The sequence below is a fragment of the Dipteris shenzhenensis genome, chromosome 28 (assembly GCF_047967505.1).
Source record: "Dipteris shenzhenensis isolate YYH24624 ecotype China chromosome 28, Dip_SZ_1.0, whole genome shotgun sequence".
Lineage (NCBI taxonomy): Eukaryota > Viridiplantae > Streptophyta > Polypodiopsida > Gleicheniales > Dipteridaceae > Dipteris > Dipteris shenzhenensis.
The window spans coordinates 20,402,614-20,429,489 of NC_141623.1; the positions used below are offsets into that span (position 1 = coordinate 20,402,614).

The 26,876-nt window shown below is 41.1% G+C and overlaps 2 protein-coding genes across 2 annotated transcripts; both read right to left on the bottom strand.

Annotated features, from left to right (window-relative positions):
* Positions 1-4,135: 4,135 nt before the first annotated feature.
* Positions 4,136-8,233, bottom strand: LOC147883292 (acyl-coenzyme A thioesterase 2, chloroplastic-like). Its single transcript, XM_087399607.1, has 5 exons — positions 7,650-8,233; positions 6,957-7,134; positions 5,221-5,705; positions 4,973-5,101; positions 4,136-4,794 (listed from the first exon to the last, which is right to left on the bottom strand). Exons 1-5 carry the CDS (start codon positions 8,223-8,225, stop codon positions 4,636-4,638), a joined length of 1,527 nt encoding a protein of 508 aa, XP_087255733.1. The 5' UTR covers positions 8,226-8,233; the 3' UTR covers positions 4,136-4,635.
* A 16,365-nt stretch (positions 8,234-24,598) lies between these two features.
* Positions 24,599-25,667, bottom strand: LOC147883293 (putative histone H2A.3). The gene is made up of 2 exons (XM_087399271.1): positions 25,219-25,667; positions 24,599-24,930 (listed from the first exon to the last, which is right to left on the bottom strand). Exon 1 carries the CDS (start codon positions 25,636-25,638, stop codon positions 25,243-25,245), a length of 396 nt encoding a protein of 131 aa, XP_087255397.1. The 5' UTR covers positions 25,639-25,667; the 3' UTR covers positions 24,599-24,930; positions 25,219-25,242.
* Between the last annotated feature and the right edge of the window lie 1,209 nt (positions 25,668-26,876).

Sequence of the window (26,876 nt, forward strand, 5' to 3'; positions counted from 1 at the left end):
TGAGTGAGTGTTTATTGCATCTGTGATCATCTATTTGAGTTGAGTGTGAGGAAGAGTTGGAGAGATCTTGGGTGGAGGTTTGAGTGATTCATTTCCTCCTATTCTCTAACAGAAAGTATGTGTTCTTTTTTTCAAAGTTGATTCTCCATGCTTCAATAATATAGAGAAATGGGCAAAAAAGATAAAACACCCATTTTTCTTGCTCCTTCCAAGCAGAGTCAAGTCGTATCTTTGGTTTGAGAGAGAGAGAGAGAGAGAGAGAGAGAGAGAGAGAGAGAGAGGCAAATAGAGAATGAATGAAAGTGATAAGGAAGTAAGAGATAAGAGAGACGAACAAACCTTGGACAAAAGTTCTCTTTGAGAAGATTTCCACAAGTCGAAGAAAAATGTAAATAGAGAAGAGAGAAAATGACCTATTAAGAGTGGAATGAAGATAGTTCGAAACATGCTACTAGAAAGTGGCGGGAATGCATTTTTGGAGTGCATGGAAGAGTTGAAACATTTTGGACGAGAGAGGAGTGAGAGAGCGGGTTTGGAGGTCAAACGAAAAATGTAAGCGCAGTTCTAGTTAGGAATAGTTTGGATAGGAGGAAAACAAGGAGGCTTGACATGGTCAAGCCAAACCTACCAAAGGTAATGTTTTATGGTGAAGCACCAATAACGTTTTTGTATTTATTTTGAAAAAGAAGTGGAATTTCCCTTAGATTTGAGGAGGCTCTATTACAGAGAAGTCCACATGGCATAATCTCTTTGATAGACTCCGAGCCACTTGATTCTCTTAACAAGATATTCCCACGTCCCCCTACATTTACAACAACTTGCCCTTAGGGGCTTAAGATACAAGAGTCCAAAGAACGCAAGAGCTAGCTCTAATACCATTGAAGAAAATAAGATGGAGAACAATGTATATTGCGCAAGAGATGGTGCACAAGATACATACCTATGATGTACAACAATCATTATGCAAAATGGTTTTTATATAATGCTTCGGTGGATGAGCTTGATCCCTTTATCCACACTCACATTCTTGGAGTAATGCGACCACTCGTCTAGCGAGCATCATTTCAAATACATCTCATGAGAACTTCAAGCTATTTTTACAGGACAAGGACTGAGTCGAGCCCTTAACTAAGATCACGTCCTTGCAAGTAATCATCCGCCTATTGGAGGGGTGATACAACTAGTAGCCTTTGCTTTCAACCCTAAAACCCACAAAGATGCATTTATCATTTAAAAGCTTTGTCATCAAGCTTAGTATAGTGTTGCTATGGCACTAAGGCCTATGCCAAGGAGCCAAATACCTTGCCATGAAACACTGAGGACTTCTTGCCATATCATGCTTCATATGGAGTGAGTCTACCTTCATCCAAAACCTGTTTGGCAAACCTTTTCCCTTCAACATGCATCTAAACATTTCCATGATGGACCTATTCTCCCTCTCCAACACACCATTTTGTTGAGGTGTATACCCCCCCTCAATCTATACAAGTAGTGCCCACCTTCTCCAATGTATGACTTTCAGCTCGAAAAAATATAGTGTCTGGATTTTACAAATGCCTCCAACTTCCTCTCAATGCATAAACCCATGTGAAATGAGAGTAGTCATCAATGAAGGTAAGATTGTTGAAAAATCCTCCAATGGACGAGTCTTCATGGGACTGCACACATCATTGCGTATGAGCTGCAATTTGCAAGAAGCTCAACTGATCCATCATTGGGAATGTGGCCCGTTGCATCTCGATGGCCATATCACACTTTTGAAATTCAAGTGGCCACATATTCACCTTTCCTACCAATTTCAATTACTTTTGGTGAGCTGAGGCTTAGTTAAGCTACGTTTATCTATGGATTAATTTATTTATGCTTCAATTAAACTATGTTTCTCTATGGCTTAATCTATTTATGCATAGACTATGTGAAAGGTGGCTTCCCTAAAGGTTCAAGAAAAGATTCGAACCCAAAACCTTCCTTTCCAAAGCATGTGCCCTACCATCAAACTACAAAGTAATATAAAAGTCCATCTCCTTATAAAGGTAATATAAAGCCTCGCCCCCCCCCCTATGCCCTTTATAAATGATCCCCCCTACCTAATCTCTAGTGTCCCTCTTAATGCCCCTCCCTTATTTAAATCAACCTCTCCTCTCCCCACACGTGAGATTGCCCCTCCCTTCCCCCCCTTAATTATTGCCACTCCCCCTTCCGCCTTTATTTAATTCAAGCCCTCCCCCTTTTATCCCACTCCCCCCTCCCCCACAAACAAATAAACCAATCCCAAATTCAATCTGAGGGATACCTATTGCCACTCCCCCTTCCTCCGTTATTTAATTCAAACCCTCCCCCCTTTATCCCACTCCCTCCCTCCCCCCACAAACAAATTAACTAATTGTCCCCAAACTCAATCTGGGGGTACCTACTTGACACTTCTGAAATTCAAGTGGCCACAGCAAGCATGCCATTGTTCCCTATCATTGAGATTATGAGCTCTGCATCCACCATTTGCACTAGTGAGCACAACCTTGCCAACTCCTCTCACGGGATACAAGGAGTTATATGAGAAGTTATTGGCACGTGTAGTTGTACCTCCATGAGAACCCTCACTGGAGGGGGTAAACAAATCTCTCTGCGAAGTAATGTGCTTACTTGCACCACTATCAAAGTACCATACATCCATCTCTTTCACAGAAAGGTATGCATCATAGATAGAAGGATTGTTACTATACATCATGGAAAAACCCATTCCTCATCATAGGCATCAGGAGATGTGTTAGGTTGGCTTATTCCTTCTTGTCTCCACTAGACTCTTGGGTTTGACAGCCTCTGTTGCATCTTTGCCAGAGCATCTTTTTCAGGCTTGCTTCCCCCCTGATGAGAAGCCTTACCTTTGCCCTTCTAGTTTGCAATAAATGCCTGATCAGCTACATGCATCATGGACGTGTTATGCCTTAACTGTTCCTCCTGCAGGCGGATAGATACAAGCTCAAGCTCATCATAGAAAATTGCATTCGGATGCCCTTTCATTAAGAGCATAATAGTCGTGACGACATTTTGATGTGTTAGGTATGACCTGCAACACAGTAGAAACCAGAGATCCATCTGGAATAATCTCATCCATCACTACCAATTACCCCCTGAAATCCTTCACTTTCATGAGGTATTCATCCACGGTCGCCCTCATGCATGGATAAAGACTCCAGTTACCTCTTCAAGTATGCCACACGAGCTATAAAATTAGCCAAGCTGTCCCAAGCATCTTTTGTTGTCTTGCGTGATCTGATATGGGAGATTATGCCCTCTTCGCCAATAATGTAATCAAAGCATGAACGTTTGCATCCCGACCATTCCAACGAGCTTGTTTCACAGTGAGAACTTTGAAAAACTCAGTAACTCGTGAGGAATCACCCTCTCAACCTGCATTAGGTGAAGTGGATGGTGCAGAAGGATGCAAGTCTGTGCTGTCCACAACACCCCACAAGCCGTTGGTCACCAGCACATGACACTCGTGAGCAAGGATAGGATCCACACGGCTCGGAGAACACTTGTAGGAACAGAGTGCAAACAGACAAGGCTGAACACACGTGAAGCAGAAGCAGAAGGAGAAGAGCAATCAATGGATACCGAGAAGCACACGTGATTGTGACAAGGGTCACATCATTAGATACACACTGGATAGGGTTGTGCTACCTAAGCTCACCCTGTAGGTCACATGCAATTGTGCCTGGCAGAAGAAACCTCTAGACTATCACCCTTCACTCCCGTAGCATATATGCTAACAATTAGGAATGCAACTAAGATACGTACTATCTTAGTTCCAATTGTGTTGGATTGGCAACTTCACATCCATGCCTATTAGTACTTCTAAGGGTGTGCAAAAATATACTATGCAACTCAGCCTGCTACAAGACCTAATCCCTTAAGTTAACAGTCCAACATTTGCACACAACTCACAAGAAAATATAATGATGCATGCAGCCAAGCAACATTATTAAGAATGTAGCTTATGCTCTTACATCCTATTGTGTTGGATTGGCAACATACACCTCCATGCACATTAAGTACTTACGACGTGTGAAAATGTACTCCTCACTTCTGAAGCTGATTGGTGTTAAGCATGCAACTCAACTTGCTACGACACACCTCACTTGAAGTTACCGATTCACATTTGTACAATAGACTGCATGCCAACCTAGAGATAGGAAAAGAACTGCATGGCATGACGTGCAAGTTCAGGCACGAGGCTGAATTCGCCTGCAGTGGTCCAATGGCTGCCCTAAACTGATATAGAACTCCGATTCAGAGCCAGGCTGAATGCCCTCCTTGAACAGGTAGACCAAGCTCCAATCCAGCAGGGAAGTTGAGAAACTGTAGCAGATACTGTTGCATAATATAGAGTAAGTCACTAAAACCAGCAAGCTTAATTTTAGCAGTAGCACAGTCAACAGCACAGCATGCTGCTAATGGTAAGGAAACTTTGAGTGCTGGAGTTGCTCGCTGAGCTGTGACATTATAACTGGGCCTTCGGTGGCCCTTTACATGCTGCAGTATCTTAAAAGCTTTGCTTAGTAAAGATTCAAACAATATACAGCTGCTGATTGAGTGGATTCCACCATCTCCAAATATGCTCTTATTTTTCACCTTTCAAACGGTGGTTTCCCCCTCTTCATGGTCAGCATCATATCGCTGGAGAAAGCGCCGAGCTTCTTCTTCTGTTGCAGGTAACACTTTCCGAACACTGACAGGACCCCCAGCTGTCACCTCGGAATGAATTGTGAAAGTGAAGTAGAAGGTATTGGATATCTGAACCCATCAACCACTCAGAATGAATCCATTATAATGTCCTATCCCCAAAATCCTAACAACATACATCGCAATATTCGAATCTCCGTCTGGCAAGGAGTCTGGTTTTTGCCAATTCTAAAATTTAAAGAATTCAGGGAATGCATTAATACAATATCCAGATGGAGAGACACCTCACCTCACTTGTACATAGCTCGGGGCGAGTAACATGAGCTACCACCTCAACATTGATAAGTGGCTGACAAGCGTCATTCAGTTCCGTGTATAATACACAAGATTTGAAGCGTAAAAAGTCACCCACATCCACCTGAAGCCAGAGAATACATAGTTTTACATGCTGTGAAGATTCCTCGTATAGTGCTTCTCAATATTCCAACCTTCAAATAGCAACAACCAAGGATACACATCGGCTTTGTTGATACTCACTGGACGATGGAAATCTATACGGTCAACCTCTACAAACAATGGTCTGTGACCAACAAATAAATAGCAAGTTGAAAATGCTAGCTCAAATGCCATGCGCATGAGAAATCCTCCAAATATACGACCATGAATATTTCGCTGCTGGGGCTGGCAGATGTGAACATTCTCAAGTCTGGTATCCTCTATCAAAATGCTGTTCCTATCAGCCAAGGCTGGCATATCACAAAGTACACGACCTTCCCTGAGCAATGCCTGCAACCTTTCAATGTCCTGAGGACATTTAAGGCCTCCACTAATGTCTTGCTGCTGCTGCCTGCGCCATTTCTTCTGTCGGCTATCACGCAGTTCACCTTCTGCAAACAGCTTCTTTTCCTCTTCTGACTGTGGAGCAAGTTGGTTAACAGGTGCTGCCTTTCCTGTTTTTGAATCACGTGCGACAAACGTGAAATTTGCTATGAGTGCAATAGACTCATCCTCTTCATAGCATCCTGCACTATCAAAAGACTTGAATCAATATCACCAACTCATAATAATCTTCACCTGCAGCATATAAGACAGCTTTTAATGTAAAAGTAAAACAAATTTTATTGTCAAAGCAAAGAAAATGAAAAAGAGAAGCTCCTCTTATTTCTGAAGTGGTGGGCTCCACTGCGAAAAAAGGTGCATTTCAAGTACATGTGCGATGGTGTAGGCAGCCAGATCAAATGATGTGCAATCATATACTCAGACAAACTTGAGTACAACTATCTGCCTTTCTGACAATAAACAAATGAACTGTCCTAAGATTCCAGCCATAAAATACAGGAGAGAGCAGGACTCATAGACAAGAAGTTAATAGCTTAGGAATCCTAAGCAGATTAAGAAACGCATACTGTCAGCATGTGTGGCTTATATTGGCCACACCCCTCCTGCCTGCCCGCTAGCTAGCCTCTCCCTTGAGGAAAATTAATTTTTCCAACGAGCTGCACAGAAATTTTCACAAGGCAATCCCAGATCTTTCCTGCTCAGCTACGAGATGATGTAAAGCCCTGACACAGATACACGAGACGCTGGTTCGTCAATGCAGTAGCCACTTGTGATATTCCATCACCTTTCACTTTACAGAAATAGTAACTGACTACCAGGTCTCCCACCTTGGTAAGATACTTAACACAGGTGTACAGTTTGCCTCGATAGCACTCTTCACAGAACACAAACCAGAAGAGGTAGATACACAAAGGGAGAAAAGTGTCCTTTATAAAATCCACGAGGCTCACTGCCAAGAGATTTGAAATAGAAGGAAGAACTTTGTAACAACTGATATAGATATGTTCTAATTAACTTACATTTATGTTTTATACTAAGAGTATCATCTTAAATGAAAAATAAGCACATATGTTTGCAATTTATTACTTCAGATCCATTTATTGCTACAAATTGAAAATAGTCTTGACATGGTGGTAGGGACACAATTAGTAGCACCAACTCAATAAATGTGTAAGAGTAATACCGTATTCACTAGGCTAAGACTTATACTAGGATTTGCTATTTGGAACTCGTTTTGGCATTTCATCCCATATTTTGCCGCTTATTTGAGCTTCTACCCATATTTCTTGGATGCTTGTTCCCCTTTCAAGTATACACGAGTTTACCCAGAGGAATGAACATGAAGGAGAGGATCTTTTAGGAAATCGGGGGCAGTTGTACTGCTGAGGAGGCTCGATTAAATAACTTGACCAAACCCAAAAGGTGTTGAATACCTGTAGAAGTCTGCCGAATTTCCATTCTTATCTGCATAGACGACCTCCCTACCCACACAGCGGCACCAGACATCTTTACGTCTTCATGAAGTGTAATTGGCTTCCTCAAGTGAATCTTGTCGACAGAAGCAGTCACCAACAAGAGTGGCCTGGTTGTACTATCCTCGTCCGCACAATGCTGCCAATATAAAGTTCGACTTCAGGGGCAAGTCCTGTAAACTAGATTGTGCTTGGATAGTAATTCCTGCCGCAAAACTTTACCCCTTTGATAACTAGAAGAAGGGCAGAACTGCGGAGTAGACTGAACTAAGCGATAGATGGGTGGCTTCACAGTGAATAGGACAAATCTTTCCCGAACAAATGACTTTTGACGCTTTTCCGCCGTCGTGAAAATTTGCACTAATATCGATAAAAGTTGAGAAACACGAGTCAATCGTTGGTTCAGCTGTTTGATCTATATATATATCTTAGAGGTTCAAGTATGGTATAACAATGATCGCCTTAATCGGACTTTTACAGTAGTATCCAAGCTGGGTAGACAAAGAATCATCAAAGAACAAACGGGAAAAGCCTGCATCAAAGTATCGAACTAAAATGGATAGACTGCACAGGAAATTGAGCGCACACAGCCCTGCGCTACGCAGGAGTCTCCCATTTTCGACATAACAATGCGTAAAGGGGCATTCTTAATACCTTCACGGCAATGGTTCCGGCCAGAGCATCCAAGTCCTCCATGAGCTTCCCAATGCGGCACTCGTTCCACGCATTACGGTACTGCTCGCGGAGGATGTAATCGGACGTAAACTTGTAAACGATGTTGACGCGGCTATCTTCGGGGGAGCGGGTGAGGAGCGTTTCCTGGGGGGGACCATCGAGGGAGGGGGGGGGCCAGAGGCGCTCGGAGATGCTGGAGCGAGCTTTCCAGAGGGCATCGGTGACGGGGGAGTGGTACATGCCAGGCCAGAGGCCGAGGGGTTTACGGTGAGGGCTATCGGGGGGGGGATCGAAGGGGGAGGAGATGGTGGGAAGGACGGGGATGAGGGGGGGGGAGGGGGGAGGCATGGAAGGGGATTGAGGGGGGAGGAAGACAGAGGTGGAGAAGGAGATGGCTATGGAGGAAGGGGAAGCTCTGGCTATGGCTATGGAGGAAGATGAAGCTCTGGCTATGGCGATGGAGCTCGAGTAAACCCTAGCTATGGCGGACACAGAGCTCCGAAATCTGGCTATGGCGAAATATTTACCTCCAACAAGACGACTCATTTCTAGCATTTTGACTCTTCACAGCTCTCCTTGACCACACATTCTCCTTTTTGACCCTCGCCTTCTTCATTCGTTTGACCAGTTTGTGCGTCCTAAGAGCGCCTCCCCACGCGTGCCACGGGCCCGAGGCGAGGGCTTGGCTACCCTCTGCTTCATCTGCATTGGTCAAAAACACTCTCTGCTCGATTTTTCATCTGTGAAAAACTCTGACACACTTTTCGACAGCTCAATGCTCAACCAGCATCCTGAGAAAATTTGCAACTCTAGCCTGGCAGTGCAATGCTGGGCTAGCAGGGATTCCTGCTCACGGGAACGGTGGAATTTTTGCTTCTTGCTGCTCACTCAGCTCAGCGATGCTAGCACTCGCAAGGAAGCGCTCTAAGAGAAATGAGGCATTCCCAACCGCTTGTCCTAGGAATGTCAACCGCGGGCATTTACAGGATGTTGAGGACCACGGATAGATTGGGCACATGTCTATCGAAGATTGCATCTCGGTAGTCATGCTGCCTATTGGATGCCTATCAGAGTTATGGGCACATGGCTGCCAGAAGTTGGCCGGACCTTATCGGATCTACAGGCACATGATCCGATAGGAATCCAACAAGTGAAGGGCTCTTTGTAGTAGTGCGGGCTAGAGTCAGGTAGCAGCCTTCTAATTGGATACTCACCCCGTGCATGCCAGGCCGCACATAATATTGGGAAAACCTTTGCTGCCTATTAGCATTAGACTGCAACCAGATGTGCCCATTATAGATCACAGTATGTGTGTGCGCGGGTCGCTCACCTGAGTTGTCTAGTCGCAGAGGAAATGGCTAGCTATGGCGGAGAGAGGGCGCTATGGAAGAATGTACGCCATAGCCACTTGTGGGAACTCAAACAAGACGTAGCATTCTTGCATTGAGAGTTGTTTCACCAACATACGCTTTTTTGACCCCCCTGTTTTACTTTACTCAAAGGACATTCCTACAATGCTCAATTTATGGCAATTGTACCTACATTCAAGGTCCGATTTCAAATTTTCATTAGCTACTATGAAAGGTAAAAAATCGTGCACTCTTTCACAATGTTAGCAGAACGTCCTATCTTCACTGGAACAAACAATTTTTCAGCTTTCCACAAATATCGATCGTAGAAACCTCCTCCGTGGGAATGCCCTCTAAGGCGGTTTGGGCGTTCGGAACACCTCTGCTATCCTCTTCCTTTCGCCTTCATTCGGGTCATTTCTGAGCTATAAGTGGCCCTATTACCAGCATGCTGGTTGGCGCTTCCTTTAGGTCACATATGCACATGTGGTTCCCAAGGCTTTTTTGGAGCTCTTCATCGTCGAATCTAGGTTCCTAAGCCGTCGCAATAGAGCCGACCACCTGTGCGCATCATTTGCAAAAGTTCGAGGACATTGAAGGCATTTTGAGCATTTCTGAGCTGCTCCTACATAGCCGCCTTCAACAAAGATATTTTGGGGCTGTTTTTGGCCTTCCAGCACACCCACAGTAGCCATTTTTCACTACGGTGACATGTTACAACAATTCAGAGTTATCTTGGTGAATCGACTTGCATTTTATGGAGCTACTGTTGCGCTTTGGAACACCTACACACCTGTTGTAGCACTTCGAACAATGTTACATCATTTCAAACTATCGTATAGAGCCACCTTACTCATTTCAGATCTTCTGCATCATTTGGAGCTATTGTCTCAACCAGAAGGACTCCCCTTCTGGTTCAATTCTGCATTTCGAATCATTCTCTTGCTGTGTTTTCATTAGGGTTTGCTTTTTGGAGCCTTCGAGGTGCTGGACACATTTACTCGAATGCTACAAGAGGTCATCTTTATTTTGAGGGGTTGGGAAAAAAGTTTCTATCAACACTGACATGAACGCTTTATAGCACATTTTTCCTTTAGAATTTCAAGCATTTGTGGGAGCCTAAAATGGAGATTTCCACCCTTTGTATCATACATTTTGAAGGTCTTCTAACATCGCAAAATTGAGTAGGCATGAATGTGATCATAATGGCTCCATCTAATTCACTTGCGAATGAGTTTTCAGCTCTTGCCACAATTGGTACTAAAATTTGAGCAACCTACATAAAAATGGAAAAGGTAAACCAAATGCTAGCTAAGTGGGTCACAGGAATGCCCTCGTAACTATAGGAGGCATCACATAACTCTTGGAAGGCATCTTCCTAAAGATACAAGGCTTTGTTGTGTGTTTTCTTCCCATTTTCTTTCATTTTTATTGAGTGTTCTAAAATATGTTGTGATGACGATCTTATTGAAGGAATGAGTGTCCTTACAATTTCTTGGTCTCTTTTTAGGAGTAGAAGCAGATAAGATAAACTCTTCAATAAAGTATAAAGGTCTTTCCTTATGTTTTCATGGAGCTTTCACATTATTTGCATGTTGAAACTCACTTCGGTTCTAGAATGAGAATCTGTGGTAGTTCTTTCCCTTGGTGTGCTTCTTCCTTGGATTGCAAGAAGCATGGGACATGGATGATGGAATGCGCAATCATGCAAGATCATGAAGAAATCATTGGTATCTTGCTAGAGATGATAAGAATCAATGGTCCTTAATGGTTGATCGAGGGCTCTATGTGAATGTATTGTTGGCAAGTGAATAAACTTTCCTTCAGGTTGGGTCCCCCATTTGGGCCCCACATTAGGTGCCATGAGTTTCTTTGCAATTCAATCAATTTATGAAATCTCTCCTTATGGACATGGTAAGCCATGTTGAATTGTTGTCTTAAAGAAGAAACTAGTATATGTCCCACGGGTTTGCTACGGGTACAAAAGATACAAATATACCTTACTTCACAACAATTTTTAATGTATGGGTGATCAGTGATTTGGTTCTAAAGGACATTATAGCAATATAGCAGCCTATTGCATCGCCATAGCTAGCCACATTTGCATCTGCCTTCCTTGTCGTCTTCTGGCTCCCCTCTATTTCCTTCCTTGAAGATTTTTGCGAGCCTTTGTATCGAAGCAAAGTTTTTGCCTTTCTTCTCAAGCTGTGGTGGTGGTTATACAGTATCCATCTAACGCCTCATCTTTTCTTCGTGCGCTCTTAATCTATGCATTCCTTGCAGTTTTTCTCTTGGTTTATGCATTCCTCGCATTTGAATCAACTTATTAAAACCTTGTGGTTGTATTGTCGAGCAAAACCAACAACAATAACATCGCAGCCATCCTCAACGCAAATTAGAAACATTGTCGTGGTTGCAACCCTGACTATAATCATTGATGTTAGTGACAGCAATTACGGTCTTCCTGCAATCAAGGAAGGCAAAGATTTCATTCTCATTGGACTGAAGGGTTTGTCTTTTTTGCTTCTGTCCTTTGATAGCAAAGCTAGGAGCAATTTTGGGTAAGTGAGAAATGTGCAAGAGCACCCCTATGCTGAACCTCTCGTGGTGCATGCACCTCACAAAATGGGGGGAAGCTCCTTGATGAGCTCACACCCCCCCTAATCGCATGCTTCTTTTGTGTTGCATTGCAACCTCACTATGAATCCATCACAGTCAAATACAACCCCTGGATCCTTTTGCTTGCTCAACTGTCATCCAATCCCTCCTTTGCCTAGTTATTCATGGAAAGCCACTTCCTCTACCTTTTCTACTATGTTCTAAAGACCTCCGCCACATGGTCCTTTTCACCAAGATGACTTGTTGGTTGTTTATCACCGATGATGACAATGATCATCCCAATAGCCTTGGGATCGGATAGATTAATTAGTGCATAGCATCATCAGATCATTCTCACCTTCCCACATGGTGAGGATGCCATTATGTCTATAGCTTTGAATGGGCACCTCAATTAGAAAGGGGTATCATGTCTTATGTGATCTTCCCATGCTTGTCACACTCACAAAATGGGGCGGAATCTCAGTAATAAAGCTTGCCTTATATAGACAGGGAAGAGCACTTGCAATATACTATGACCTAACCCAAACTATCCTCAACTATGGAGCAAATCTTGAGCAATGCTTCCATCATTCACCTCTTGTGCAACACAAACACAACTCAAACATCAAAAGTCACATTTGCAAAACATACCCATCTGAAACATCCATCCTCTCCTCATCTTTTCATTGGCAAAAGTAGACATATGTCCACAATTATATCCCCACGCTACCATGTGTCTGAGCTTTTTTTTTTTTTAATCCATGGTTTTTTTTTTTGGGTTGTGTGTGGGTAATAGGTAATATATGTTTAAATTCAATTATTATGTACATCGAAGCATTCATATGCATGGATCCATCATAAAATACTACCCATGCATAGCAATAAGAGTACGCATGATTATGGCTATGAATCCTTGACTAAGCAATGCGCTTATGAATAAATCAACTTTTGCATATTCATGGATACATCATATAAGCTACATGGGTTTACTAGGGTTGGTTTCAAGCGACCAAGTAGCTAAATGAGAATATTTGGATTTTTTAATGAGAGAGTCAAATTAGAATAGCTAATGCACATAAACAAATTACAAGTGAGTTGAAATAGAAATGTTTCACCAAAGTTAAATTTTATCATTGTCAAATGGAGCCATTGATCATAACACAAATTCCCAACACCATTATGCTTGATGTACAAACATCAAAACACACAACCATCAAATATGTCTAGTTGCAATAACATTAGTCACACTAGGACATTAGTATTAACATGGAATCACCCACAATACCAACCATCTAGCCTAGCAAAAACTAGATCTAATTAGGCCTTCCCAATTGAACCTTGCAAAATGCATCCTTTGAGATCCCCTCCTTAGGTTGCAAGTGACCTCAATTGTCATCACTGAGATTATAAAAAACTTATCTTCAACACACCTTCAACTTTCATCAATCAAGACATGATGAATTATCCAAATTGAATCTTATGAAAAGATCTCTAAATTCTTATTATTATTAATATTATGTTGTACCAATAGGAATTATTATACGTAGTACAATTAGGAATAATTATACTATGTCAATGCATCAATCATGTTAATTTGGTACTAGTCCAACTATTGTTATTGTCAAATTCCTCAACATCTATACTATCCAATACCAGTATGACACTAAGAAATGTTGCAAAGACAAAACTTCATTATTTGAATCTTTCCCTTATAATGTGAGTAGAAATAAATGACATATATTAGTTTGTAGCGACTAGAAAATATGCGTACGTCATTGTTTAATCACACTTCAAGTTTGTGATCATTAAAATAGGGTAATGTCATGCTAGCTAATAACAATTCCCAACATGTATATTCTTTTTGCATAGTATTTAGCTATGAGTCAAGGTTAGAGTCTTTTTCCTCAATGCCATTCTTAAATTATCATGGTTTAAAGTTCATCATGCACTGACCTTTAATCATTGTTACGTTTCCTACTTACAAATTTTAATTAGATATTCCTAGCATATGGTTCTAATATCCTTTATAGTGTACCTTTAAGTAATAGGATCAATGATGTTAATTTATATTCTCTTTTTTTCTGCTAGATTCTTCTAGCTTGTATATATATGCAACACTCAAAGTCTTGGATATAGATATCAACTATATACCTAGACATGACCAAACCAATGCTATGCAATCAAGCCCAGTCATTTCTACAAATTCCAAATTTTAATGTCAATCTAAACCTATGGAAGAAAAACATATTTCAAAGCTATGCTTCAACTATTTGTTATCAGTTTTGCAAATTTTATAATACACGATGGGAACTATATACAAATATGTCTATTTATCTATTTATATTTCTTGGTCTTACTATCAAGGATTACCAATCTTTTGAATTTCATTGATAACTTAGCCTACTTGATAAATTAACCTATGTGTTTGAGAATTCTGCATTCCAATATGCTATTAAATCTACCCAAATGCATTATGTCAATGTTTAAAGTTGGGGTAGTACCAAATATGTGATTTACAAAGATGTGCAAACTACAAAATCTACCCAAATGTATTATGTTAATGTTTAAAAGTTGGGGCAAGTATAAATACTAAATATGTGACTTACAAAGATGTGCAAACTTTAAATTGCCACATATTATCTTTCTTGAAATGTGGGTAGCTTTTAGTGTAACCAAAAAAAGAAATCCTAAAAAATTACCTTTCTTGAAATGTGGGTAGGTTTTAGAATGAATAGAAAAAAACAAGAACAAATTACTGTAAGAAATGAATTTATTGAAGAACTCATATTAAGTTCAGGACTATACTATATCATAAATAATATATCATTACCAATCTTTCCCCTAAGCTTATTGACTAAGGATTTATTCTTTGTCACCATATTTTTAGTTTCTTTTCCATAATAGTATTTTCACAAACATTATGCATAAATTGACTACCATTAACCTAAATCTTCTTATTCTCAACACATACTTAAGTCTGCTACTTCCATGCTAATCTATAATCCAAAGTATTTCATAAAGCATGCGCAAGCCCAAAACAGAAATATAAGGAGAGAATGTTTATCTTCCTATGTCCTAGAGTCACCTTGGCCCGATTGTTGTTGTCTGGTCAAGCACAGCTTCTTCTAGATTGATTTCACCAATTTGCTTGACTTCATGATGTTGTCAATCAATCCCTTGATTGATTAGAACTTGTTATTGAATTCTCCAACACTCTTCCTTGTTTGCCTTGGATTATGCAACTTTTGTTAGCATATTCATCTTGCAATCAATGCTTCCCTTCCTTTGCTTGAGCTTCTTTGCTCCGTCCCCTTGTAGAATCTCATACAAGCATTTCCTTGATTGCCTTTGAGCTTACCACCTCACATAATATGGCCTCACAGGGTGGATTACAGCACTTTTTGTAGAGAAAAAGAGGTGAAAATATATACAATGTCTTTTAGAAGAGCTTTTCTTTAAATTTGACAAGGTCTTCCTAGGGTGCAATGTAGTTTGGCTACTTTTTTTTTGTGATACCATTGTTCTTCTTCATGACCACTCTTTCCACAAAATGTGCATTCCAACTTTCATTTGTGCTTGTTATGACATTCATTCTTGATATGCCCAAGTTTCCCACAATGGTGACGTCTTGGTGGTGGTAGTGAGTTATTTCTTCCTTTGTTGTGACATAGAAACTTGATCATGTGATGTGCTGGGGAAAACCTTGTCGTTTACTTTTGTTTCATGACAACTACAGCTTCATCTTCCTCAATTTTCTTCTTCATTCTTGCCAATTCTTGCTTTAATGTCTATTGTGCACCTTGAATTCTTGCTTTAATGCCTTGAATTTATTAATGTGTGACATCATTGTATCTATTTCTTTTTTATCCAGTCGAAAAAATTGCACTAGGAGATTCACTTTTGAGATTTTAGTCTCAATTCCAAATTTCTTGTTGAGTTCCTACCATGCTTGTTTTGCATATTTGATCCTTGCAATGTGATACCTGATGTCCTAGACCTTGGGCTATCATGCCAAGCGCCTCGTGATTATTTATGGTTAAGTTGTTATTTTTATTGTGACCCCGATAACAAGGGAGGGGTGTTTATGACACCTGTCTTCCCAACTAAGTTTTAAGCTAGTTCTTACCATGTTTTCTTGTTAGATGGTGGCAGCAGGTAGGCAGACTCCCCTCTTCAATTAAAGTGATGCTTGCCAGGACTTATCCAAGCTCAACTTCTATATAGTTTCCACAAAGTCATTTCTACAAAATGGCCCGCTGTTGGTTTCCTTTATAAACAGGGATTCACCGACTTGGACAAACTCTTCCGTTAATGCAATTAGTTCTATTCCATTGTCTAGCTTCGCTCTTTTGTCTTTTCACTATGACACGCGCACGCACACACGCATAAAATAGTTTTCGTGAAACCAATGATTTGATTAAGTGAATATACAACCACTATCACCCATAGTAAGGAACACTTCTAAGAGATGTAGAGTCATGCACCCTATATGATAAAAATCATATAGGGATGTATGCAAGGAATGCCTGAAGAATGCATATGTATCTAGGCTTTTACGGCTTTAGTTTCATCATTGATATGGCTTGGTAACCAATCTCAATTTGGCAAGTTTCCAATCCTCCAAGCAATTTCGTACTTGAAGACGAGGATTGGGGAGGAAGGGCTGAATTAAATTTCAAAGCTTATTCCAAATAGGCTGAGAGTCACCCCCAAAGAATAATACCAATTGGTTGCACGAAAGGACATAGAAGTAGCGTCAGCATGAATCACATCTTGCACATATTTGACTCCTTTGTATGTAGGATAGTATGCCTTTTGGTGTTCAAAGATGGCGAGGGGCAATTGAAAGAGCTTACTCCAATGCATACTCTCCAAAGCCATGTTTCCCACATGAAGTGGATGTTCTAACCAACATAAATATTTCTAAAGCACTTGCCGATAGAAAGGGCTCCTTGGCATGGATAGATAGTGCTTTCTTGGATAGAGAAAGGTCTGCTCCACATGGATAGATAGGTTCAAGAAAGCTATGATAGTGCTTTCTTGCACCTTGAGATCCATGCTCATAATGAAGTCACTAAGCAAAGGAAGAGCCCTAGCTCACACAAGTGGATGCAATTGTCTACATCCTATTTGGAGAAGAACTCAAAGATCACAGTGGATGACTCTTCCCTAGATCTTATTTTACTGTGGGTTTATCACCACAAACAAAGATAAAGATCTGACAATGATAATGCCAATGTGAAAGGGAACAAGCGAGAGCCCACTCCATTCATCATTCACTCAAGAGACTAGATGAGGAGAATTTTGAATTAGAGAGCCAGGAAGAGATTGATGACTTCATCATTCACTCAAGAGACTAGATGAGGAGAAATTTGAGATAGAGAGCCAGGAAGAGATTCATGACTTATGCATTCATCAGACATCCAAGGATATTTGTGTGGATCATTGGCTGTGAGGCCTTATCTCAATACACTGTATTTTATCACATTTCTTGGAATTTTTGCCATCAGAATAAGAATTTTAACCCTTCTAGCCAAAGATCATGGAAAAGCCCTTTGGAATGGTATTTTTGCTTTTCCTTTGCTCAGTGACTTCATTGTGAGCATGGATCTCAAGGTGCGAGAACGCACTATCATAGTTTTCCTGAACCTATCTATCCATGTGCAGTAGACCTTTCTCTATCCAAGAAAGCACTATCTATCCATGCCAAGGAGCCCTTTCTATTGGCAAGTGCTTCAAAAATATTTATGTTGGTTAGAACATCCACTTAATGTGGGAAACATGGCTTTGGAGAGTATGCATTGGAGTAAGCTCTTTCAATTGCCCCTCGCCATCTTTGAACCCCAAAAGGCATACTATCCTACATACAAAGGAGTCAAATATGTGCAAGATGTGATTCATGCTGATGCTACAATGATCTTTGGACCGTCTAAACGACAAAGACTTTTCCTTTGTAGTGACTTCATGATCATGGAAAACTACAAAGACTTTTCCGTCTAAACTATAAAGACTCAAATTTTTGTTTTAGAATTCAATACAAAAATTGAAGCAAAAATACCATTCCAAAGGGCTTTTCCATGATCTTTGGACCATCTAAAGTAGTTTAGACGGTCCAAAGATCATGGAAAAGCCCTTCGTCTAAAGTAGTTTAGACGGTCCAAAGATCATGGAAAAGCCCTTTGGAATGGTATTTTTGCTTCGATTTTTGTATTGGATTCTAAAACAAAAATTTGAGGCCTAAAACGGTAGATTTTGGCACAAAGAGAAGAAGACCAAAGCGTTAAGGAATTGAGAGACATTGTCAATGAAAAGTTGTCTTATTGCTTATTTTTAGATTCTGCACCATTTGAGAGATATCGGCTCCAATAGTTCTACTTTCCCTTTTTTTTTAATAAAATGAACTTGTAAAATTAAGGCTACGGATTTATTTTTTAAAGGTGGGGCTAGTTTTGGAAAAGCAGTGTTCACACTTGATAAATACATACTTTTAAAGAAGAATAGTTTTCTCTCCACACACACAAAGATTTGTAAATAAGCTCATGTGTCAATTTCGAGGTGAATTGAAAGAGATACAACCAATTGAGATCAAGACCAAGGATGTAGGTACAGTTTTGTGCTCAACATTGAGATTGTGGTTGTGATTGAGATAGTGGAGGTAGAGTAAGGGGTTGGTAAGGCAGTACATTTCTCCTACAAGAAGTGCTTCCTCTATAAAGGATTTACTTATTTTGGAATACTAAATCTTGAGTTTTTCTTGATTGTGAATGGACCAAATTGTTCAAATTTGTGATCAACCTGGTAGCCCTCTTTGTGGTGGTGCTCTTTTTTTGAGTCCTTCCTACCTGCATAAGGTGATTGGTGTTGATGACGGTGGCAACAATGTTGTTAATCGAATGATTGGAAGCACCCGTATTGTCTCTCAATCCTCCCACAGGCTGAACTATGCATGGGTTGTAGCATTGCACTTCTGAGTCACCGACGACAATGGTAACGATGTTGTTAACCAAATGATTGGAAGCACCTTGTATTGCCTCTTAGTATTCCCATGGGCTGAAGTATGCACGGGTTGCAACATTCCATTTCTCAATCATCGAGCACTATATCATTGTCTCAAAAATTCAATCTAAACGTTGCATATTAATTTGATAGATAGTACGTTATCAATGTTTCATATTACTAAAAGTCCTTTTGTTTAGAGAGGGCTGCCAATTTTCAAAGGTGAATGGTCTGTTATTGCATTTAAGCTACATCTCTTCTTTTGATGACCTGTTGTGTTCAAATGGCTGTCTTATGTTAGCGTGGTTGTTGTGGGAGTCATTGCACGAAAAGAAATATTAATCTTTACGATACGTAGAGTAATGAAAAAAGTAGTCTATGTGAGCGATTGATTACATTAAGATTAGGAAAGAAGAAATTGAATAAATAGGAAAAAAGGGGGGGCAATATAGAGAGAGGGGGGGGGAGGAAGGGAGAAGAACATGAATATGTAAGGAGGCCGGGGGGAAAGAAGAGGGGAGGGGGGCTGAAATTTTATAAAAATATCGAAAGGGACAAGAAGAAATAAACAGATAAAAGGGAGGAGGAGGGGGGTAAAAACAAGTAAATAGAAAAAGCGGGGGGGGGGGGGGGGGGGGGGGTGGGGTGGGATTAAAGGGAATTAAAGACGTGAGAGTCAAATTTGGTAAAAAGTCAAGATTGAGGCTCAAAGAATCGTAAAGCAAAGGCGCAAAGGGAGTTTCCGTCGCAAAAATCAAGCATGACCGCCGTAGTCAAACTGTGCAGGGAAGGTAGGAGGTTGGTGTACGAGACTCTGCATTAGTATGGGAGTTGAAGGACGAGCCACAAAGCAAGCGTTAATACAGAAAGCACAGTGGAGCATGGGCATCAGAGTGGGGCATGGGCAGCAGAGTGGAGCACGAATGGAGGGGGCAGAGTTTGCAGAGGTGGCATGCAGTAGGAGGTTTCAGTACAGGCTTTAAATAGGTGAGGTGAACTAGGGAGTGAGGCAGTCGGGGAAGTTAGGGAGTTGAGGGAACCAGCCAGTCGAGGAGTTGGAAGGCTGGAGTTGGGTGGTTAGGAGTAGTTAAGTTTGGGAGAGAGGTTATGTTAGGTTAAGAGTGAGGGAAAGAATAGTTTAGAAATAGGGAAAATTAGGGGAGAAAGGAAAAAATTAATAAGGGGAAGTTGGGAGAAAGGGAGAAATAACGGAATAGTTGGGGAAGGGGGGAGGGAGGGTGGGGGTGGGTTTGTTTATAAAAATATCGAAAGGGATAGGAAGAAATAAACATATAAAAGGGAGGGGGAGGGGGGTAAAAACAAGTAACTAGAAAAGGGGGGGCGGATCAAGGGGAATTAAAGACCTGAGAGTCAAATTTGGTAAAAAGGTCAAGATCGACGAGGCTCAAAGCCCGAATCGTAAAGCAAAGGCGCACAAGGAGTTTTCGTCACAAAAATCAAGCACGACCACTGTAATTGGACTGTGCAAGGAAGGCAGGAGGCAGGCGTACGGGACTTTGCATGAGTATGGGAGCTGAAGGACGAACCATGGAGCGAGCATTAATGTAGAAAGCAAAGTGGAGCGCGGGTAGTAGAGTGGGGCGTGGGCAACAAAGTGGAGCACAAATGGAGGGGGCAAAGTTTGCAGAGGTCAGTACAGGCTTTAAATAGGTGAGGTGAACCGAGGAGTGAGGTAGTTGGGGAAGTCAGGGAGTTGAGGAACCCTAGAGGTAAGTGGTAAAAAGCATTTAGCATGGCCTAAGGCTGTATATTGGCATACAAGATTAGGCCATGGAAATTCATTGATAAGTACCTATTTGGCCCTAAGCTAGTCTAATGCCTCCCTTATGGAGAGGGCATTTTACCAAGCTAGGGCCTCCTCCATGACCCCTGTGAGCTTAGGATGAGCCAAGGTTTTTATGTTTCAAATGGTGCCTCATGATGATTCATTCCTAGTCTTTGGTTCAACAAAGCCAATCACGATTAGTTGACTCAAACTCAACTACTAAGATAAAAAAGCAACTTGTACACTAGAATTTCTTTTGCTATATTTTGATCCAAATTTTGTCATGTTTCAAAATCATCTATATCCACCATGCACAACTCTAATGCTTCCACAGTTGATTCAACAAGATAAGATCCATGGAGGGCACTTTAAGCAGGGAAAATTTTGACCATCAACAAGTAGGAAAAAAGTCTAAATTCTCGCTCAAAGGCTCAACATTTCACCCTTTTTTATCATCAAGGTTGCTTGTGCATGTGGGTGTGTCTATGGGGGCTTCTTAGTTGCATCTTCTTATTGTGTTCTTGGTTGAGTGTGTTCTCTTGTTATAGATATTCTTGGTCAAGTGTGTTGTTACTCTATTGGTTTTATGGGGAGGCTTTGATGGTCTTAGGATTTGCTTCTTCCATGTGTGAGGATTCTCTCTTAGAAGAGGAGGATATTCAAATAAGGGTGGTGGTTATGTTATACCTGGTGGTGTTAAAGCTTGTTCGATTGGTTTTGTTAAAGTTGTAGATTAATGTCTGGGATCCTAAAGAAACAACGAATTGGCAAATTGGATGTCTACCCCTTGTTGGGCAGCCAAGCTTGGCCACAAAAGGGCTTGCAATAGGCACTCGTGGAATCCACGTTGAATGACATGTAAATGCTAGAGCGCTACATGTATAACGGGCAATGCACCTGCCATGTATTTTGTGGCCTATAATTGGTTCAAATGGCCATATAGTCATGGGTGTCGTTTGGTGTGTAAAGCCTTAGAACCTCATTGGATATGGAAACAAGAGAGGTTGAGGAATGTAAACCTTTTTTAAAGTCTGTGTGGATGGGAAACATTATATTTATATCCTTTAAAAGATTAACCTCAATGGTAAGGCCAACAACATCCACCTTCTTATGTAGCTTGGATGCACCCTCCTTAACATACCTAGTCATGAGCATGACGATCCTTCCATGCACATTATCAAAGAGAGGACTCGTGCAAAAGTGGAATGGCACCCGAGGCACATCACTAGCAAGAAACCTATCTCTTTGCATTCTAACAAACATTACTGCCTCAAGAGATTGCACAAAGAACTTAACCAACGTCTAACTTAACTCTCAATAGTTTGAATGTTGAAACTCACAATCAATCAAGACCCCAATACTATCCATGGAATGATCCTATTTCTAGTTTATGAGTTCTTTTTTTCACTTTGCTCATACACAATAGCCATGCTAACATGCTAAAGTTAAACAAATGGAACTTGTAGGCCAATGCCCAACACATTAGAGGCATGACACTTCATAGCTAACAATATCATTAGCATGCATAGAACTACCAAAACCACTTTCCAACATAGGCTCCAACAAATCCCCATTAAGATCAAATAAAAGACAGAAGTTCTTCAATACCATAGCTTACCCAACTCCATCAATGAAACAAAATAAGTCCCCATTGCACGTGATTTTTCATTTCTTTGATTCACCAAGATGTATTTGCAATTTACCTAAAGCGATTTTGCAATCCTTCACTTGTTCACAATCACAGCAATGCTAGTTTTGACAATTTACCACCATCTCCAAAGACAATGATTTTCCCTTTGAAAACTAATGTTCTATGACATCTTCTAAACAATGCTTGTTTTTAGGTAGCCATTTGTTTGGAAATTGATCAAGAAATCGAGGTTGTAGACAACTTTAAGCACCTAGGTAATTCCTATGAGCCATATGCACCAATAGTATGCATCAATGCATGTCAAACTACATATTATACAAATACAATGAAGGAAGATACTCAAAGGTGATTGTTCAATTTCATATGAAGAGGTAGTTTTGGGCAAAAGTATCTCCAAGAGAAGTTGACTACATCATGAGGATCTCAACTTTTTATGTTGCACATGCTTGGTCCCTCCATCATCCACATCATCACCATCATGAATATACACATAACACCTATTTTAAGCATGACCTTGATGACATCTACTCTACTCACCTTTACAATCCATTTGCTTACTTCACCTCACACACACTCTTGAAGGAAAGATCTAAATCTTTACCTAAGTCTAATATAAATGCACAAAGCTCTTTTCCTATGAGGAAGCCTTAAGGGCACTCAAATTTTACCACTTTTATTAGTGTGCTCTTCAATATTGAGAACATGTTTAGTTAGGCCTTTGCATGTAAATGGATTTCATACCTTCATCTAATCATAGATACTATCATTTAGTTGTCAATTGCAAGGTTTGTAGATGGCTTCCCAAAACTTCCAAGTATATGCCACTCTACATTGTGCTATGGTACAATAGCAAGACCTTTTTTGATGAGTCCTTTCTCAAGGTCTTCATTTGCATTTACATCGATCTACTCGAAAGGCTTACAATAAGTGCAACAAAGTCCATTGCCCTCCCACGTGGAACCACATCTCAAAACTATGGCCAAAGGGGAGAAATGATACAAATGCCAATTCAAAAGGGGGCAACACCAAGAAGTTGCCTCTCAAACACAAGGGTCCATGAACAAGATGTAGCCGAGATACAATAGTAGTTGCTACTGATAAAGGTAACAACACCAAAAGAGGCAAAAAGGTCTTTACAAAACAAACACAATAAAGCAAGATCTAGAACAACACATGGGTTATGCAACTCATCCATATTCAAGGTTCCATGGCAAATGACTTCAAAAAAACTACCAAAGCAAGGGACAAAATTGTGGTCAAAAGGTGCCACTCAACTTGCAACACTTCACCCTAAGTGCAACAAAGCTATATGAAGAGGTGGGGAGAGGTTTAAGCAAACTACAAGAAAGATAAGGCTCATAACATTATTTTAAAGAATAATTGCAAAGTGTATTTTCTTTGGTTTGAGATGATGATAAATATATGCACACTTGTGCAAATCTAAATAGCCATATCCATGCTTTCTACAAACCCTACAAATGACCAACCAAATGCTATTCAATTCACTATGATTACAATAAACTCATTAAGATTATGCTTAAGATAGGTGTTATGTGTATATGCACAACAATAATAATGTGGATGGTGTAGGGACCAAGCATGTGCAATTAGCTCTAAGGGCCTATGTGTAACAATAAATAATATACAAGAGAAGAAGACAAAGGCCCATGATGTGGCCAACTACTCTTGGAGATATCTCTCCATATGAAAGAAAACTAATATACTAAAATATATAATTTCTAAGGTTTCACTTTCAAATTCCTCCTCCATTGCAATTCTCTTCCAACCAAAGGCTCTCAAACAATAACAAACATTTACTAGATATTGATTAGCTCCTCCTCCCTTGATGACAAATTAAGGTATGTTAGTTGTGGACAAGAATTAAGCTAAGCCAATGCAAAAAATTATTTCACATTCATCTAGAAACCTATAACTCTTTATACCTTTTTCAGGAGGATCTATGCAATTGCAAGAGGGACATACCATTTTGACATATAATTAACTTCCAATGCATCTTCTAGATAATTTGTCAACTCCTAATACAACATAGATATGCATGCAAACCTATTGATAATCTACAACCCCCTAGTTGTTGTATAACCCTATGTATTGAATACCATCTAAGCAACTCCCACCATACTACAATCCTACCAAACAAAAGACACAACAATCAAATAAACACACAAGACTTCCAAAGTATTTGCAAACCCACCTCTTCAACTCCTAGCAACCACCAAATTCACACTTACATAGCAAGGCCAATACTAGATGAGAAGATCACCAAAAGAACAAAATTAATCCAAAATTGTTTGGTAATGATACAACAAAAAGTAGAACCTCCAAAGTGATTTGGTAGCAATTAAGATGGAGCTACATGGTTCAATGACCATTAAGCACATCAAGCTAAGCTTGATATCATCTTCACAAGCAAACCCAAGCACTTGCCAAGGGCCCAACTCCACCAAATATACCAAGAGCCTAAAAACAAGACCATCATGAAATAGAACCTGCCTAAATTAGGCTCACAACAACAGAGAGAAGTGGGGACCTCGACTTTGCGGAACTTCAAGGGGCTATGAGCAGATGTGATTCCCAAGATGATTTCGAGTGAAGAATTAGGGGGCTGTCTTCTTGAATAGGTTTGTTTGAGCTCCATAAATCTGCCACTATTTACACATCCTGGTGATGAACTGCACAGATATGACCAAGTCGAGCAATGAGGTGAAATTTAACTTTCTGCACTTTCGTAGATAAGGAAGCGCAGCTTAAATTTTGCCAGTCATTCAGAAGCTCAGCACAGAAGGAATTCATCAATGCAAAGGAGGAACCGAGCTCCGTTTTAAGGTTGCAATGTGAATTTCGAGTACTCACAGCGTACCGCTGCAGGCAAAACGCAAAGTTCAAAGCCAAACCATGAATGTAAGTTTCTCGAAGTCCACAGGAATACTGCACACCTTCTACATAAGGTGCGGCTAAGAAACCAAAACAAGCCATCTCATTCTACAGAACTCCATAATACTCCTAAGCTACTGGTTCTACTCGGGTATTCGTGATTCCAGCTCAAAATCGACACCCCAGCAGCCAAGGCCGAAACATGGCCTATTCAGTGAATTCTTCAGCGTAAAAGAGTATAGAATATCCTCAATGGTGGGTGGTGTTAAGAAACACCTTGAATCGTGATGTGGAAACAGCCTAAGCCGCAGATTCCACCGCCTTGGCAGAGGAACCCGCCTTCTTGGGAAGCAACACAGTATGAATGTTGGGCAAGACACCCCCGTTGGCAATGGTCACCTGTCCAAGCAACCTACTGAGCTCCTCATCGTTGCGAACCGCAAGCTGAATATGGCGAGGGACGACGCGATTCTTCTTGTTATCACGGGCGGCGTTACCGGCGAGCTCAAGGACCTCAGCAGCGAGGTATTCGAGGACGGCAGCGAGGTAGACAGGGGCACCGGCACCGACGCGTTGGGCGTATTTGCCATTTTTGAGGAAGCGAGCGATGCGACCAACAGGGAATTGGAGGCCAGCTTTGGAGCTACGAGATACGGACTTAGAGCCGGAGGCTTTGCCGCGACCGGAGGCAGCCATGGCGAGGATTGAAGTCGAGCTTGAAGAGAAATGGCTATGGCGATGAAGGAAGAGGAGATGGAAAACAGGTTATATAGTATTTCGTTTGAATTTTTCCACCAATCATCGGCTAGCACACGGATAGGCCCTTTCTACCGTCCGATCCCGCATTCCATCGGACGGCTCTAGGCCCTCCGCCTCTCTCTTTTTGAAATTGCCCGCGGTTTTTGAATTTCAGACTCGTCACTCCACACGAGCAGACACAGCAACGTGAAGGGACATTCAGCTTTGATGGCCCAAAGTCATAGGCGGAACTTCTTGTCCGTTGGATTTTTTCCCATCCTAGGCACGCCGCCCAAGTTGCAGACAACCAAATAGTATTATGTGTTTAAGGCCCCATCTTCTCTCTCATCCAATCCAGTTCGCAGAATTTGCTCTGATGTCCACTCGTGTCTGAAATACCACAGTGCCCCAAATGTGTTTTTCTTGAGTGGGCGGCAGATGTGTGTGAAACCAGCTAGTCCTAGTTGACATTCGAAGGGGATCTTCATACTCGTTCGGACGCATCACGTGTGTATCCCTTCCAGATGGATGTTCAGTTCACATTTTGGGCAGACCTAGGTGGACGGATGTAGAACAATTCTTTTTCATTGGCCACGTAGTGGGCGTCCGCATTAGTGTTGAACAAGATTCTGCACAGACGACTGGATTACAGGTTTTGTCATGCACATGGGATCCCTTCACAACAACCAAACACCCCTGCAATTCACACTCGTCTGAAACCTGCCTAAACCCACCTTGTTCAAAGCGTACGCTTTTCCCGCCATAGTCTCCCATTGCCCAAAGAGTAGTATTGGTTGTACGATTGCAAAGCGGAATATGTTCATAGTTAAGTGAAATTAAACGTTTATGATGACATACAACTTCAATTATTTTGCATCAATTGCATTTGATATGGCAACCTCGAGGTGTGCCTAGCTTGTCACTTTCATCATGCTCCCAACTGTTGTGACATTGGGGAAAGGGCCTAGATTTTAAAATGGCTTCTACCATTATCATTTTTTAAATGGGAAATGGAGGTCCCATCCTTTTCCCTAGTACATCCTAAACTAAGGCCTTTAAATTCCAAGGGAGAATGTGCACCTTCATGACCTCCTGCCTCTCCTTCATCCTAAACTAAGCCCTTTGTATAGGAATTGGACGATAAACTTAACCATAGGATTTTGGAGTACCACCGAGATGACACGACGACCAGCGGA

Excerpts from the sequence above, each read along its gene's own strand:
- LOC147883293 (XM_087399271.1), bottom strand. The coding sequence starts at position 25,638 with ATGGCTGCCTCCGGTCGCGGCAAAGCCTCCGGCTCTAAGTCCGTATCT.
- LOC147883292 (XM_087399607.1), bottom strand. The coding sequence starts at position 8,225 with ATGCTAGAAATGAGTCGTCTTGTTGGAGGTAAATATTTCGCCATAGCC. Across the intron at positions 5,706-6,956 it reads AATTCGGCAGACTTCTACAG|GATGCTATGAAGAGGATGAG; the intron begins GTATTCAACACC and ends TTGATAGTGCAG. Across the intron at positions 4,795-4,972 it reads CCGAGCTATGTACAAGTGAG|ATATCCAATACCTTCTACTT; the intron begins GTGAGGTGTCTC and ends TGATGGGTTCAG.